The sequence below is a fragment of the Indicator indicator genome, chromosome 10, assembly GCF_027791375.1.
Source record: "Indicator indicator isolate 239-I01 chromosome 10, UM_Iind_1.1, whole genome shotgun sequence".
Taxonomy (NCBI): Eukaryota; Metazoa; Chordata; class Aves; order Piciformes; family Indicatoridae; genus Indicator; species Indicator indicator.
Window position 1 is genome coordinate 27,967,390 of NC_072019.1, and position 17,128 is coordinate 27,984,517.

Below are 17,128 nucleotides of genomic sequence, written 5' to 3' on the forward strand. Positions count from 1 at the left end.
TACCTCTCTGGGCAACCTGGGACAGGGTCTCACCACCCTCAGAATAAAAAATCTTTTCCTTCTCTCTAGTCTCTTTTAGTTCAAACCATCACCTCTTGTCCTGTCACAAGGGGCCCTCCTCAAAATTCTTTCCCCAGCTTTCTTTTTGACCCCTTTAAGCACTGAAAGGCCACCAGAAGGTCTCCCTAGAGCCTCTTCTTCTCCAGGCTGAATAACCCCAGCACTCTCAGCCTGGCCTCACAGAAGAGTGGTTCCAGCCCTCAGAGCATTTTTGTAGACTCCTCTAGCCCTGCTCCAGGAGGTTAATGTCCTTTTCATGCTGAGAACTCCCAGTTCTGCTCTATTTTACATCTTACAGGTTTGTTGGAGCTCATAGGACTACTGCATAAATCAATCCTCCACATCCTCTGTGAGGACAAAGCTTTCTTCTTGGCTTCTTTAAGTCCTGAAAGGCCACCAGGAGGTCGCCCTAGAGACTTCCCCAGACTGAACAACCCCAACTTTCTCAGCCTGTCCTCAGAGCAGAGGGGTTCCAATCCCTGTTATGAACATGTCCTTTTCTATGTTTTCAAGCAACTGTCCTAATTCTCATTCTAAAATCTAAACTTTGTGACCATTTGCATATAAATCAAAGCTTAGCACGGGAGCCTTCTGTGCACAGAATCATAGAATTGTTTCAGTTGGAAAAGACCTCCAAGATCATAGAGTCTAACCATCAACCCGAGACCACCACATACCTCTGAGTCCCAACAGCTTCAAATGCTGCTGAGTGTCTGTGGGATGCTGGAGCTCAGGGAGGACTCATGCCCTGCAGTGAAGGTGACCCAGAAGGCATTCCTTGTGTGACACAGTTTTTCCCATGAAGGGATTTTAAAGTCATTTCCATAGCTGCAGCTGGAACCTCTGTCTGCATGTAGGCCACATCCCATCATTACTAATCCATTGAAGTCTGTAGCTGCTTTGTGGGAATCCACTGGCCCTCTGATTGCTCAGCTTAACCATGACATCCAGGGCATGAAATAATCCAGGCAACAGAAGGAAGGCTGCCTAGCAGGCAGCAGAGGAGCCTGGACCATACACAGCATGCCAGGGAGTGTGATCACCATGGCATCTTCAGGGTGTTTGTTGTTCATACATTCATTGAATCACAGAATGCTTTGGGTTGGAAAAGGGACCTCGAAGATCATCTAGTTTCAACCTCCCTGCCATGGGGAGGGACACCTTCCACTAGGCCAGGTTGCTCAAGGCCTCATCAGCTCTTGCCAGTGGCTCTTGCATGTAGCTCTGGAGTGGAAGCCCTGCAGCAGAAGTGCCCAATGTGGTACCTAATGCACCTGACAGAAAACTGGAACCCTGCAAATATACTCCCGTTTCTGGAGTGTCTCACAGGGACTCATCACCTGATGCTAATGGTTTTGTGTGATTCCCTGTACTGGGGCTGGGTCAGGTAACTGCATTTCCATTGAGCTTGCAGAATCCCAGCATGGTGGGTGTTGGAAGAGACCCCTGGAGATCATCCAGTCCCACAGCACCCACAGCAGCTTGCCCATCATCACAATGCCCACCTGGGTTTGGAAGCTCTCCAGAGAAGGAGACTCCACAACCTCTCTGGGCAGCCTGCTCTAGGGTTCCAGCAGCCTCACACCAAAGAAGTTTCTCCTCCTGTTCAGGTGGAACCTCCTGGGTTCCACTTTGTGCCCATTGTCCCTTTTCCTGTCAGTGGGCACCACTGAGAAGAGTCTGGCCTCATCCTCTTGATTCCTGTCCTTTAGATATTTATAATGGTCTTGTTCATTCCTCTTCTGCTGCTCCTCACATGCTCTGTGATGGTGACATCCTCACCATGCTGTGGCACTGTGAGGGCCACTCAACCACATGAGGCCATCTTGTAAAGCAGAGTGCTGCAGGCTCTCCAGATTGCCACTTGATTGCTGCCATGGAGAAGAACTGAGCCAAGCTTTCCACGGGCCCCTGAAGCTGTTTGTGAAGTCGTGCAGTTACAGCTCTGTGAATTGGTTTTTCCCCTCTGAAATTCAGTTTAAAATTAAATGAACACAAAAATTAAACTCAGTCTACAGCTAAGGAAGCTGAAGAACCAAAAGGAAATACAAGGATAAGACACTTACTGAGCTCCAAACTGTGGCCATAGTGTACAGATATTAAACCAGAGCCTGTGACTTCATTCAATCTCTTGACTTCATGGAGTGCATGAGGAAGAGGGTGGCTATCAGGTTGAGGAAGCTTCTCTCCCTCTACTCTGACCCAGTGAGACTACCTCTGGACTACTGAGTCCAGTTCTGGCCTCCCCAGTCAAAAGGAACAAGGATCTACTGGGGAGAGTCCAATGTAGTCTCCAAAGATGCTGAGGGGCCTGGAACATCTCTGTGAGGAGGAAAGGCTGAGAGCCCTGGGGCTGGTGAGCCTGCAGAAGAGCAGCCCCAGAGGGGAGCTGAGCAATGCTCAGCAAGAGCTAAAAGACCTATGGGGGACAGGAGGATGGAGGGAGGCAGGCTCTTCCCAGTGGTGCCCAGGGACAGGACAAGGGGCAATGGGCACAAAGTGGAACTCAGGAGGTTCCGCCTGAACAGAAGGAGAAACTTGTTTGGTGTGAGTGTGCTGGAGGCCTGGAGCAGGCTGCCCAGAGAGGTTGTGGAGTCTCCCTCTCTGGAGAACTTCCAAAGCCAGCTGGGCATTGTGATGCTGGGCAAGCTGCTGTGGGTGTCCCTGCTTTAGCAGGTGCTTGGACTGGATGATGTCCAGAGGTTCCTTCCAACCCCCTCCATGCTGGAATTCTGGGATTCTATGACTTTATTAAATAACCAGAGGAAGGCAGGAAGAAGCAATGTCCTCTGCAGAGAAGCCAACCCTGCAGTCATGTTTTAGTCAGTGAGACTAAGGACACCAGCTTTGGATCCATATAAAGGACAGAACTGAAAAGCACTGCCCACATCCCACAAATGGGGAGGACCATGATTATCTCTCCACAACTCCCTGAAAGGAGGTTGGATTGAGGTGGGGGTTGGTCTCTTCTCCCTGGTATTGGATAGTAGAACGAGAGGAAATGGTCTGAAATGGTGCTGGGGGGGCTTAGGTTGGAGATTAGGAAAAATTTCTTTCCTTCAAGAGCGATCAGGTGTTGGAACAGGCTGCCCAGGGAGGTGGTGGAGTCACCATCCCTGGAGGTGTTCAAGAAACGTGTAGATATGGCACTGTTTGTCATGGTTTAGTGGCCATGGTGGTGTTGGGTTGATGGTTGGAGTTGGTGATCTTAGAGGTCTTTTCCAGCCCAAACAATTCTACGGTTCTCTGATTCTCTGACCTTTCAGCACATGCCCTTTCCTAAGGGGTGAGGCATATTGCCACTGCCACCACCACAGGGCCAGGAGTTAAGAAATCAGAGATTTTCTGTTCCAGAATATCCCTTTGACGCTGCCCTCATGTTAGTCATGGCTAAGGAGATTATGGAGAGGAAAATCCTTCTGTTGTGCAGCAAAAACACACCAGGGAAACACCCACTGATGTCAGCCTGACTGTGCCTGTGAATAATGCCTTCCTCCTTAATTGCTGTGGTGCAGGCAAGCTGCTAATTCTGATTTCAGAGATTTTTAATTAAGCCAAGGCAAAAGTAACTAATGGCTCCATGCCTGTGCCCTCCAGAGGTCCTCAGAGAGTCAAAGGTGCAAGGAGGTTGCAGTAACCTCTGGTAAAAGTTCATTCAAAAATTTGTAAGGTGAAAGTAATGAACCACTGGATGTGTTTTAATGCAGCAAATGAAGCAGTTGGAAGGGCAGTCAGTAGGATATGTGGAGGGGTTTGTTTATCTGACACACCTCCACAGCCATGTCTGTGCCCCAGGAGGTACCTCCTTGACGTGCAGGAACATTCTTGCTGGCCCTGAGCACGGGCTGTGCATTGGAGGCTTTTCTAGAGGTATTGGTAAAAGGCAAATCTTTGCTAATGGTCAGTGACACCAGTTTGGTACTGGGATGGTGTTTGAAGAGCAGGAAGTTTGGAGATAGATTTGGCCCTAATCATAGAATGGGTTGGGTTGGAAGGGACCTTAAAGATCATCTAGTTCCAACCCCTTTGCCGTGGGCAGGGACACCTTCCACTATCCCAGGTTGCTCAAGGCCTCATCCAGCCTGGCCTGGGAGGCATCAAAAACCTCCCTGGGCAACCTGTTCCAGTGTCTCACTACCCTCACTGGAAAGAATTTCTTCCTAATGTCTAATCTAAGTTTCCTGAAAATAGGTAATAAAAATCAACTGAGATGTAGCCATAAGCAGAACTTCATGCTCCTGGACATCTGCCCTGTCCCAAGTGATGTATCTTAACAATGTCTATAGTGAAAGCAGCCTGGTGCTTCATATCCCAACAGGGCTCAGTGGGAAGGCTCTTGCAGAGGGCACACAGAGGTTGTGTGACTGTTCTGCTTGGATTTTGATTCAGTTTGGTCCCAAAGCTAAGAGAAGACCCCTTTCCTGGAGGTGTTCAAAGCCAGGGTGGGCTGGACCTTGATCAACTGGGTCTAGTGGAAGGTGTCCCTGCCCATGGCAGGGTGGTTGGAGCTAGATGATCTTTAAGGTCCCTTCCAACCCAACCCATTCTATGACTCTGCAGAAGCACAAGGGTTTGAACTGGTGTGCAGAGCCATGCAGTCAGCAAAGCCAAGGGTTGGGTTTGGAGGGGTGTGATGGGTGCTCATCCTGCAAACGACGTTGACTCATTTCACCTTTATTTGTTACAGACAAGCAGAATGATGTGGAGATTCCTTCTCCCACTCAGAAAGACAGAGAGAAGAAGAAAAAGCAGCAGCTCATGACACAGATCAGTGGAGTGAAAAAACTAATGCACAGTTCAAGCTTAAATAACACCAGCATCTCACGATTTGGTGTCAAAACAGAAAAGGAGGACCATCTGGCCAAGGTATGACAGCTTCTTGCTCTTCTGGGGGAACTGGTATGGTAATACCAGCTTGGACTGGCTGGGTGGACTGGAATTGGTATTCCTGAAGTGGTGTAGCCATTCCAAGTGCTGTAGTTAATGGTGTCAGACCCCAATAGCATATTTTATGTTCATAAATTCCTGAAGGGGGCTACAGGAAAGAGAGGGAGGACTTTTTACAAAGGGCTTGTAGTGATAGGATGAGGGGCAATGGGTTGAAGCTGGAGGAGGGCAGATTTAGACTGGAGATAAGGAAGAAATTGTTCTCCATGAGCATGATGAGACACTGGAAAAGGTTACCCAGGGAAATTGTGGATGCCCCCTCCCTGGAGGTGTTCAAGGCCAGGTTGGATGAGGCCTTGAGCAACCTGTTCTAGTGGGAGGTGTCCCTGTCCATGGCAGGGGGGTTGGAACTAGGTGATCTTTAAGGTCCCTTCTAACCTAAACCATTCAATGAGTCTATGAATGTGGTGAGGCCTGAGGAGAACAATTATCAAAGACCTGCAACAATACTGTGCCCAGAAAAGTGGTTGTGGGGCCTTTGTGTCTATTCAGAGCAACCTGGAAAGACTCATCACAAATCATTCCCCAGCCACACAGAGAAATGTCATCTCCTCGCACAAGTGCTTTGGCTTCAGCCCTTCAGGGTTACTTTGTGTTCATGTAATTTGTTAAGTACATAATTACAATGATGAAGATTAAATTTACATCTTTTTAAATGCTTGGGAAAGGGCAGAGGACGTGCTGCAAGAGATAAATCACAGAAACATAGAACTGTTGAGGCTGGAAGAGACCTTTGAGAGGGGTAATGGATATAAACTCCAGCACAGGAGGTTCCACCTCAACATGAGGAAGAACTTCTTCACTGTGAGGGTCACAGAGCACTGGAACAGGCTCCCCAAGGGAGCTTGTGGGGTCTGCTTCTCTGGAGACTTTCCAGACTCATCTGGATGTGTTCCTGTGTGACCTATGCAGGATTCTACAGTCCTGCTCTGATGGGGGGGTTGGACTTGATGATCTTCAAAGGTCCCTTCCAACCCCTAACATCCTGTGAGCCTGTGATCATCAAGCCCAACCGCTCACCTACAGCTCACCATCCCACCACTCACTACTGCTAAGGCACTACCACTAACCCACGCCCCTCCACACAACTGGATGCAGAACTGTCTGGAATAAAATGTACCTGCTGTCTTTTTGTCTCTTTCCAAAGGAACTGGAAGATCTGAATAAGTGGGGCCTCAACATCTTCAACGTGGCGAGGTACTCCCACAACCGGCCGCTCACCTGCATCATGTACGCCATATTTCAGGTCCGTCTTCTCCTCCTCATGTTTGATGGCTTCTGCTTTTTTGCAACACTTGTTGAAATTTTCACTGCTCTCTGGTTTGTCACCTTCTACAGCAGCCCATCCTTACGTGATCTCTGCTTATGTTCTTGTGCCATTTATTATCCAGGAGCGAGATCTGCTGAAAACCTTCAAGATCTCATCAGACACGTTTGTGACGTACATGATGACGCTGGAAGACCACTACCACTCAGACGTGGCTTACCACAACAGCCTCCATGCTGCTGATGTTGCCCAGTCCACCCATGTTCTGCTCTCTACCCCTGCACTGGATGTGAGTTACCTAGTTTGAGCCAAGGGCAGTTGTCATGCTTGAAAGCACCACAGCACCCATGAGCACAAAGGAGAAAACACTTAGCTGAGCTGCTCACCAGCAGAGTGCTGATGGATCTTCTGAGGGCTCACTTTACTGCCAGGGAGATCAACATGAAGAAGTTTGAGCAGCAGCTTTGCCTGTAGAGTCTTTGTGGCATCTTTTGTTTTCATTTGGAGCCACCAATGTGCCCTCATGGCTAAGAAGGCAAATAGTCTCCTAGGGTACGCGGAGAAAAGTGTGACCAGCAGGTCAAGTGAGGTTCTCCTCCCATTATACTCTGCCCTGGTGAGGCCTTATCTGGAGTACTGGGTCCAGTTCTGGGCTCCCCAGTTCAAGAGAGACTGGGAACTACTGGGAACTACTGGAGAGAGTCCAGTGGAAGCAATGAAGGTACTGAGGGGCCTGGAGCATCTCTTTGAGGGGGAAAGGCTGAGAGACCTGGGGCTGGTGAGCCTGCAGAAGAGCAGCCCCAGAGGGGATCTTTAGATCACCAAGAGCTAAAGGACCTATGGGGGACAAGAGGATGGGACCAGACCCTTCTGAGAGGTGCTAGGGACAGGTCAAGGAGTAATGGGCACAAACTGGAACCCAGGAGGTTCTGAACAGGAGGAGAAACTTCTTTGGTGTGAGGGTGCTGGAGGTTGTGGACTCTCCTTCTCTGGAGAGCTTCCAAACCCAGCTGGCTACTGTGATGCTAGGCAAGCTGCTGAGGGTGCCCCTGCTTTAGTAAGGGGGTTGGACTGGATGATCCCCAGGGGTTCCTTTCAACCCCCACCATGCTGGGAGTCTGCAGTCTCAAAGAGCACATACTGCTTGTAGACATTGCCTCTGAATAAATGCCTTGTCCTCAGAAGAGTAGTTTACAAAGCAGAGTTTCTTTAAATCAGCCTCCCAAACTGTTGAGGGAGAAAATGTTTCTGACCAATCCCTTTGCTCCTTCCTAGGCTGTCTTCACTGATTTGGAAATCCTTGCTGCCATTTTTGCAGCTGCAATCCATGACGTGGATCATCCTGGGGTCTCCAATCAATTTCTCATTAATACAAGTGAGTTTTGCTTCTCATACAGCAATAACTTCACCTGCAAGCTTGGGCAACTCATGGAAATGCATTTTGCATGACAGCAAGCTCACAGATTATGCCTGCATTGGTTTTTCAGAATACTCTGCAGTAAACCAGTTGGGTGATTTGCAATAAAGCAATGAATGAAGTGAAATTCCTCACAAAGGAAGCTGCTGCTGCAGCACAATTTACAGTGAGGGTGGTGAGACACTGGAACAGGTTGCCCAGGGAGGTTGTGGATGCTCCCTCCCTGGAGGTGTTCAAGGTCAGGCTCAATGAAGCCTTGAGCAACCTGGGCTAGTGGAAGGTGTCCCTGCCCATGGCAGGGGAGTTAGAACTAGATGATCTTTAAGGTCCCTTCTAACCCAAACCATTCTATGAATCTATGAACTTGCAAAGAGCCCTTTAATCCTGTCAATGTTCCTCCTATTTCTACTCCTGATTGCAAATTCCATCCTTACTCTAAGATAAGTAATGCCATTGATAACGAGAAACCTAAATGTTGTGGTTCACTCTGTGCTCTGCAACAGGCTGGGCCTGGTCTTGATTCCAAAATATTGCATTGGTTTTTCTGGGGAGGTGTTTTGAGGATTCATGCTCTTCTGTTGTCACTGATTCTGAAGGCCACGATGACACTAAATTGGGTGGGAGTGTTGGTCTGCTGGAGGGTAGGAAGGTTCTGCACAGGGATCTGTCCAGGCTGCATCGATGGGCTGAGGTCACTTGTATCATGTTTAACAAAGCGAAGTGCTGGGTCACAACTACTCCATGAATGTTCCAGGTGTGAGGCAGAGTGACTGGGAACTACCCAGCACAGAACAACCTAGGGGTGTTGTTTGACAGTGACTGAAGATGAGCCAACAGTCTGCTCAGGTGACCAAGAAGGCCACCAGCATTCTGGCTTGGATCAGCAATAGATAGTGTGGCCAGCAGGAGCAGGGAAGGGATTGTCCCTCCTGTACTGGGCACTGCTGAGGCCACACCTTAAGGTCTGGATTCAGGTTTGGGCCCCTTGCTCCAAGAAAGACATTGAGGGGCTGGAGCAGGTCCAGAGAAGGGCAATGAAGCTGGTGAAGGGTCCGGAGAGAAGGTCTGGTGAGGAGCAGCTGAGGGAACTGGGGTTGTTCAGCCTGGACACAAGGAGGCTGAGGGAAGACCTTCTGGCTCTCTACAACTCCCCAAAAGGAGGTTGGAGCCAGGTGGGGGTTGGTCTTTTCTCCCTGGAATCAGGTGATAGGACAAGAGGAGATGGCCTGGAATTGTGCCAGGGGAGGTTTAGCTTGGATATTGGGACAAATTTCTTTCCTGCAAGAATGGTCAGGCATTGGAACAGGCTGGCCAGGGAGGTGGTGGAGTCAAGAAACATGTGGACCTGGCACTTTTGGACATGGTTTAATGGCTGTGGTAGCGATGGGTTTAGGGTTGGACTGGATGGTCTTAGAGGGCTTTCCAACCTAAACAATTCTATGGTTCTCTATGTCAGCCCACCTACTGGAGTCACATAGTTGTGTTTCTTTGCTAGATTCTGAACTAGCCCTGATGTACAACGATGAGTCTGTCTTGGAGAACCACCATCTGGCTGTGGGCTTCAAACTGCTTCAAGAGGAGCACTGTGACATCTTCCAGAACCTGACCAAGAAGCAGCGTCAGACACTCAGGAAGATGGTGATTGACATGGTATGAGCTGCACACAGCCTGCTCCTCTTCTCAAACACCAGCTTCTCTCTCTGGTTGTCCATACTGAGATCCTCTTCTCTCTTCTCTAAAGGTATTGGCAACAGATATGTCCAAGCATATGAGCCTGTTAGCTGACCTGAAGACTATGGTGGAAACCAAGAAAGTGACCAGTTCAGGAGTCCTCCTTCTGGACAACTACACAGACAGGATACAGGTAGGTCAGCCATGGTTCCTGCTCTCTGTGTGTTTTGTTCAGGATTGAGGAAGCCACACTCCTGTTTTCACTCTGGCATTTACAGAGACCATAAATAGAAGCTGCTGACCTAAATTTTCAGCAGTGATTTGCAGCACCTCTCATATGAAGAAAGGCTGGGAAAGATGGAGTTGTTCAGCCTGGAGAAGGGAAGGCTTCTGGTGGCCTTTCAGTGCTTAAAGGGGCTGATCAGAAAGCTGAGGACAGACTTTTGAGCAGAGCCTGTTGTGACAGGACAAGGGGTGATGGTTTGAATTCAAAAAGGGGCATTCAGACTGGAGAGAAGGGAGAAAGTTTTTTATGATGAGGGAGGTGGGACCCTGTCCCAGGTTGCCCAGAGAGGTGGTAGATGCCCCATTCCAGAAACCATTCCAGTTCATGTTGTTTGGGGCTGTGAGCAACCTGCTCTAGTTGCAGCTGTCCCTGCTGACTGCAGGGGATGGGACTGGATAACCTTTAAAGGTCCAACCCAACTCAGTCTGTGTTTTTAAGAGGCACAGGGTGGTCCCATACCTTTTAGGTAAAGGGGATGATGTTGTTAACATCATGAAGCTGCAAGCATGCACAGCCCTCTGACCTTCATCTCTAAGGCTGAGGTTTTGAGGGCTCCTGAATTTCCTTGCTTCTTCCCTGCCTCTTGGTGGAGCACAGTGAGGTTGTTACAGGATTGTGAGGTTGCAAGAGTTTAATGTGCAGCTCCTTACCTAAAGCAACTTGGAGGCTGAGCTGCAGTGAGTGAGGTACAACCTCTTCCCTCTGTAATCTAATCCTTGATTTACAGAAATTAAAAAGCAAAGTGGAACAGGGTTATGCAGTTAGTAGGACAAGATACATCCTGATCTTCTCTCCACCCTCCTAGCCAGCTTCTTCAGAGCAGACTCCTGGGAGAAATCCCCTTAACGTTTTTATTTAAGACTCCTGATGTTAAAGCAGGTCACCCCCTTGCTGTCTAAATCTTTCCAGCCACAGCTAGGCAGGCTCATTCTTCTGGCATGTGTAGAATCACTGACTGGTTTGGGTTGGAAGGGACTTTAAAGATCATCCAGTTCCAACCCCCCTGCCATGGGCAGGGACACCTTCCACTAGAGCAGGTTGCTCAAGGCCTCAGCCAACATGGCCTTGAACATCTCCAGGGGCATCCACAACCTCCCTGGGCAACCTGTTCCAGTGTCTCACCACCTGCACTGGAAAGAATTTCTTCCTAATCTCCAGTCTAAATCTGCCCTCCTCCAGCTCAAAGCCATTGCCCCTTGTCCTTACAAACCCTTGGAAAAAGGGTTACTACAAATCCTTGTAAAAAGTCCCTCCCCAGCTCTCCTGTATCCCTCCTTCAGGTACTGGAAAGGTGGCTATAAAGGTCTCTCTGGAGCCTTCCTTTCTCCAGGCTGAACAGCCCCAACTCTTTCAGCCACAGGGGAGGTGCTCCAGCCCTTGATCATCTTTGTGACCTCCTCTGGCCCTGCTCCAACAGTTCCATGTCCTTCTTGTGTTGAAAGGTGCCAGAACTGGATATAATACTCCAGGTAGGGTCTCATGGAGTGAAGCAGGAGCATTTAACCATCTGAGAGCATGGAAATACAATGTGACTGGTGGGAAGCACCTGCATGCAAAAACAAGCCTGTGTGAGGTCATTGACATCAGCACAACTGCACCCCCTTCTAAATACGGAGTTGTCTGACACACGTTCAGTACGTTTTGCTCCTGAAGCAGACAGCAGCTGCTGGTCTCCTCCATGGGGATGCTGGCTTGCTCGTATTTCTAGGGGCTGTTATTGTTTTATGTTAGAATATTTCTATGTGCCAGGGGAGGTTTAGGTAGGAGATTAGGAACAGTTTCTTTCCTGCAGGAGTGGTCAGGCATTGGAACAGGCTGCCCAGGGAGGTGCTGGAGTCACCATGCCTAGAGGTGTTCAAGAAATGTGTTGACATGGCACTTGGGGATGTAGTTTAACGGCCACAGTGGTGTTGGGTGGATGGTTGGACACAATGTTCTTGGAAGTCTTTTCCAACCCAAACAATTCTATGATTCTGTGCTGCATAAATGAAGAGTTTTGTGGTGAAATGTTCTGGAGTGAGCATGCAGCTACAGCTTGAAACCTCTCTCCTTTCCCATGGGCTTTCCCTGAGGTTTTTGGTGGCTCTACTTGCAGGTTCTCCGCAATATGGTGCACTGTGCGGACCTGAGCAACCCCACCAAGTCTCTGGAGCTGTACCGGCAGTGGACAGACCGGATCATGGAGGAGTTCTTCCAGCAGGGAGACAAGGAGAGGGAAAGAGGAATGGAAATCAGCCCAATGTGTGACAAACACACGGCATCGGTGGAGAAATCACAGGTAACTGGCCAGGAGCTGCTGCTCGCTGCTGCCGAAGCTCCTTCTGTTGGCACGGAGACAAACTTCAGCTGCTCGCCCCAGCACCGTTAGGCAAGCAGCCAGCGGTTCAGAGGGTTCTTCTGGTCAGCCCTGACAGCCAGCTGTGCCTGGAGCTTATCTAGACTGGCCAGGCTGCTCTGACTCCTTTGTGTACCCCTTGGCATCTCCTCATTTCCAAACGTCTGCTCCTCTTGTCTTCTTGGTGTCCCAGTTTCCAGAGCAAGTTGGGTCCCCAGGCTTGAAAAGTGCAATTCTGATCTCCCTTCCTTCTGTCACGCCTCCTCTGCCTTCGCACCCTCCAGCTTCCTTAATTAGCACCTCCAAAACCTGTTGACATCCTAGCCCGTGTTAGATTTATAGCTGTGCCAGCCCCATTAAGCTGCAGGGTTAGGAGCTTCTCCAAGCTGAGATCCACTTGAGGACCCTGGAAAAATCTAGATGTCAGTCATTGTCTAGCTTTGTCCAGTGCCTGATCTGGCTGGTTAAGTTAGGGGGCTGGTGGAGCTGCTGTGTGCTGCTGAACTCAAAGAAATACTTAGTAGAGTCATTGAATTGTTTTGGTTGGAAAAGACCTCCAAGATCATTGAGTTCCACCATTAACCCAACAGTGCCAAGTCCATCATTAAATCAGGTCCCTCAGCACCACATCTACATGGTTTTTGAACACTTCCAGGCACAATGACTTCACCACTTCCCTGGGGAACCTCTTCCAGGGCTTGACAACCCTTCTAGTGAAGAAGTTTCTTCTAATGTCCAGCACCTCCTTTGGTGCAACTTGAGGCCATTTCCTCTCATCCTATTGTTCCTAGGGAGAAGAGGCCAACTCCCACCTCATTCCAACCTCCTTTCAGGTAGTTGTAGAGAGCAATGAGGTCTCCCTCATCCTCCTCTTCTCCAGACTAAACAACCCCAGCTCCCTCAGTCACTCCTCTTGGGACTTGTTCTTTAGACCGTTCACCAGCTTTGTTACCCATCTTTGGACCTGCTCCAGCAGATCAAACCTTAAAAGGAGCTGTCTGTGGGGGGCGTTTGTTGGAGATTAAATGGTTCCTCCCTTGTTGTGATTCACAGATGAAATGATTTCAAGGTCAGTTCTTGTTCTGACCTGTGTGGAGCACAGGCTGTAAAGTTTCCCTGGGTTAGGCTGTGAGCAAGCTGGTGATTTCTGTCTGCCAAACGTATTCCAATCTTTATGTAATGGGGTCTTGGCTGCTGTTTTCAAATGACTCCAGCAAGTCATCATCAAGGCTTTTTCAACTTGAATAAGTACCAAAATTGATGATAATTATTTCCAAATGTTCTCTAGGCAAAGCCAAGTGGTTTCAAAATTATTCACTCAACCGCGTGGTGATTTTGTTGGAAAATTCTCTCTGATTTGTTAACCTGATAAGGAATGAGTCCTTCAGCCAGGCTTGGCCAGCAAATGTCCATGTGCTCCACACCTGAGCTCCAGTTAATTCTTTTGTTTCACGTGTGCACTTTGTGGAGGTTCAACATGGTCTTTCTGCTGTGCAGGAAGAGCAGGAAGGGCATAAAATGGCTACCACGGAAATCCCGGTGCATGGCCAAACACACAGAAAGGTGGCAGCTCCACCCTCAAGGGGAACAAGGAATTGATTAGAAGCATAAAATCATAGAATCACTAAAGTTGGAAACTCTAAGATCTTCAAGTCCAACCTTCTCCCCAGCATCTCCATGGCTACTTACGCAGCGTCCCAAAGTGCCATACCTTACTCGTCTGCTGAACACCTCCAGGGATGGTGGCCCTACCACCTCTCTGGGCAGCCTCTTCCAATGCCCGACCACGCTTGCAGGAAAGAAGCTCTTCCTAATAGCCAGCCTAAACCTCCCTTGGTGCTGCTTGAGGCTGTTTCCTCTTGTCCTATAAGCACTGCATGCATTTCAAAGCTGTAGATGTTGGCTCTTTACATCACAGAGACACAGAATGGTGGGGTTAGAAGGGACCTCTAAAGATTATTGAGTTCATGCCCCCTCCCTGGAGGTGTTCAAGGCCAAGTCAGATGTGGCCTTGAGCAACCTGGTCTAGTGGAAGGTGTCCCTACCAGTGCCAGGGGGGTTGGAACTAGATGATCTTTAAGGCCCTTTCCAACCTAAACCATTCTATGATTCTATGAACACATCCAGGCAGGCCTTGAAAGTCTCCAGAGACATCAGCATATTTTAAGCTCAGTGCTCAGCCATCTGGCCAGGTAGTCCATGATTTAGGAAGTTTATTTAAAGAAGGACTGACGTGGTTAGGGAGTGACTGATCTCCAAGCCTCAGTGTTGTGCAGCCCCTGAGCATTTTGGGTGGTGGAGAAGCCATCAGCTCACCATTAGAGTATTTTTCACTTTAACAGCGCTCTGGAACATGTGCTCACAGGAAATTTTCATCACCTTTTTGTTTCAGCTGCCTCCCCAGTACGTTACAATTGAATGTTAATGGTTCTATTGACATCCTGTTGTGTCTGAAGGAGGCCAAAGCAAACATCTGCACATTGAGTCTGGCCCCTCATGAGAGCCATTTTCCTGCCACGCTGAAACACTGTCCAGCGGAGTGAGCAGAGAATTGACACACTCAGCCAAAGAGGAAGAATTTCAACCCTCTTCATGGCCATTCAGTTTTCTCCATCCTGGACGCAGGTCCTCTTAGTCAGACAATTGAAAAATGCTTTAGCTCGGAGCTCACGTGCCAGCCGGCGGAAGGACTGACGGGCTAGGCTGCAACCTGCACTGCTTCCGCCACGGGCACATCACTGCCAGCAGCGGGCTGTCCGCCTCTGTGCAGCAGGAGTGCTTCTTGGCATGAGCTGACCTCTTTCCAACACAAACTGAAAGGAAAGAAAAGCTCTGGCTGGGCTGGCTCCACAGAGGAACATGGTGGCTGCTTTGGCAGAGTAGAGGAGAAATGCTGGACTTTCAAGATTCACAGATGGCATCGGGTTGGAAGGGACCCTGACAGGTGATCTTGTGCAGCCCCCATGCAGTTGGCAGGGGCTGACTTCCAGCTAGATCAAGATGCTCAGGACCCCATCAAGTCTGATCTTGAATGCCTCCAGGGGTGGGTCGTCAGCCACATCTCTGGGCAACCTGTTCCAGTATTTCACCACCCTCCTTGTGAAGAACTTCCTGCCAATGTCCAACCTAAATCTCCCCTGCTCCAGTTTAGACCATTGCCCCTCATTTTATCACCACAGGTCCTTTAAACGTCCCTCCCAAGCAGTCCTTGTGGTCCCCTTCAGATACTGAAATGCTGCTCTAAGGTCTCCCTGGAGCCTTCTCTTCTCCAGGCTGAACAGCCCCAATTCTTTCAACCTGTCTTTGTAGGAGAGGTGCTCTACTTTCATGGCTTCCTCTGGACCTGCTCCAGCAGATCCATGCCCATCTTGTGGTGGGGGCCCCAGGGCTGGACACAATGTTGAACTTCAAAGATGCAGGACCATGAAACGGTTCAGATTAGGTACAAACTACACAGCCTGGTAAAATACACTCTTAAGACACAGCAAAGGTACTCAGTGCTTAGGGTAGAGGCAGTGATCATCTAAATGCTTCTCTGCACCAAGAGGCCCCCTCGGTGCGATGTTCTGTCTTCAGAGTGATGGCTTACCCTGACTTCTGCAGGGCAGGGCTCGAGCTCCTAGGTAAGAATGGGTATAGATTCATAGAACTGATTTGGTTAGAAAAGTCTTTTAAGATCATCAAGTTCAACCATTACCTTAGCCCTGACAGGTCACCACTAAACCATGGCACTCAGCACCCCATCTCCACAGCTTTGAAACCCCTCCAGGGATGGGGACTCTACCACTGCCCTGAGCAGCCTCTTCCAGGTCTTGACAACCCTTTTCATGAAGAAATTGTTTCTCATGTTCAACCTCAACCTCTTGTGGTGCAACTTGAGCTGTTTCCTCTTGTCTTACCTCTTGTTCCTTGGGGAAGAGACCAAACCCCCCTGGCTCCAGCCTCCTTTCAGGGAGTTGTAGAGAGCCAGAAGGTCTCCCCTCAGCCTCCTTGTATCTAGGCTGAACAACCCCAATTCCCTCAGCTGCAACTCACCAGACCTCTTCTCCAGACCCTCACTAGCTTGGTTGTCCTTCTCTGGACCTGCTCCAGCCCCTCAATGTCCTTCTTGTAGTGGGGGCCCCAAAACTGAACCCAGTATTCAGGTGTGGCCTCACCAGTGCCCAGTACAGGGGGACAATCACTTCTCACATCCACAGAGATATTTAAAACCAGACCTGTAGCCAGGACTGGCATTGGCAGCTCCATTGCCAAGTTTCCTGATGGTTCGTGATTTTAGTTAAACTTCCATCCAAGGTTGGCTTTGGATGAGATGTCAGCCTAGCCCAATATTGTGGGAGCAGATTTGGGTATCAGATGTTTATGTCTGCAATTGGACAGTGCTGGCTTGGTCTGGGAGTGTGTTTTGCTGGTAACAACCATGAATTAATAGCATTTGAACTTTTGAGACCCTGCCTGCTCCTGTCTATTCCTTTCTCCTTAAATGTGCTTGTTCCTGTGTTTCTCAGGTTGGATTTATTGACTACATCGTCCACCCCCTATGGGAGACGTGGGCTGACCTGGTGCAACCTGACGCCCAGGACATCCTGGACACGTTGGAGGACAACAGGAACTGGTACCAGAGCATGATACCTCAGAGCCCATCTCCTCCACTTGAGGAGCAGGGCAGGGACTGTCAGAACCTGATGGAGAAGTTCCAGTTTGAACTGACGTTGGAGGAGGAGGATTCAGACGGGCCGGAGAAGGACAGCGAGAGCCTCGGCTACTTCAGCAATACAAAGACACTCTGCATGGCCGACCCAGGGGAAGAGGATGCCCAGAGGGAGGCAAACATAGAGATTGTGACAGAAGATACATCTCCTGTGGACACATAATCTCCTGTCCCTGTGTGAGTGGATTTTCAACACTTCATGAGTGTTGCAGGCAGTCTCGTGGACTCGCCCGCAGCCTGGGTCTGAGGCCTGTGTCCCAACACCGGCTGCCAGATCTTCCCAGCTACTTGAGATTGGAGTCAGGGTTGAAGGTGGTGTTAGTGGTGAACGCTTGACGATTGCTCAGGAAATTAACAGGTGATTTGAGTTGAGGTTCGAGCCCGCTGAGAGCGTGGCATGGGCCTGGAGCTGGCTTTGGGGTGGTGACTGAAGA

The 17,128-nt window shown here is 49.4% G+C and overlaps 1 protein-coding gene across 3 annotated transcripts in view; it reads left to right on the plus strand.

Moving 5' to 3' along the window:
* The window catches only part of PDE4B (phosphodiesterase 4B), a 254,944-nt gene extending 238,087 nt beyond the window's left edge, over positions 1-16,857 (plus strand). For all 3 annotated transcript variants that reach the window (XM_054384442.1, XM_054384443.1, XM_054384444.1), the window contains 8 exons: positions 4,748-4,926; positions 6,155-6,253; positions 6,399-6,563; positions 7,550-7,649; positions 9,187-9,341; positions 9,433-9,555; positions 11,744-11,926; positions 16,492-16,857. In XM_054384442.1, the coding sequence (XP_054240417.1) occupies positions 4,748-4,926; positions 6,155-6,253; positions 6,399-6,563; positions 7,550-7,649; positions 9,187-9,341; positions 9,433-9,555; positions 11,744-11,926; positions 16,492-16,857 (1,370 nt within the window). The remainder of the gene's footprint in view (positions 1-4,747; positions 4,927-6,154; positions 6,254-6,398; positions 6,564-7,549; positions 7,650-9,186; positions 9,342-9,432; positions 9,556-11,743; positions 11,927-16,491) is intronic.
* Positions 16,858-17,128: the final 271 nt, after the last annotated feature.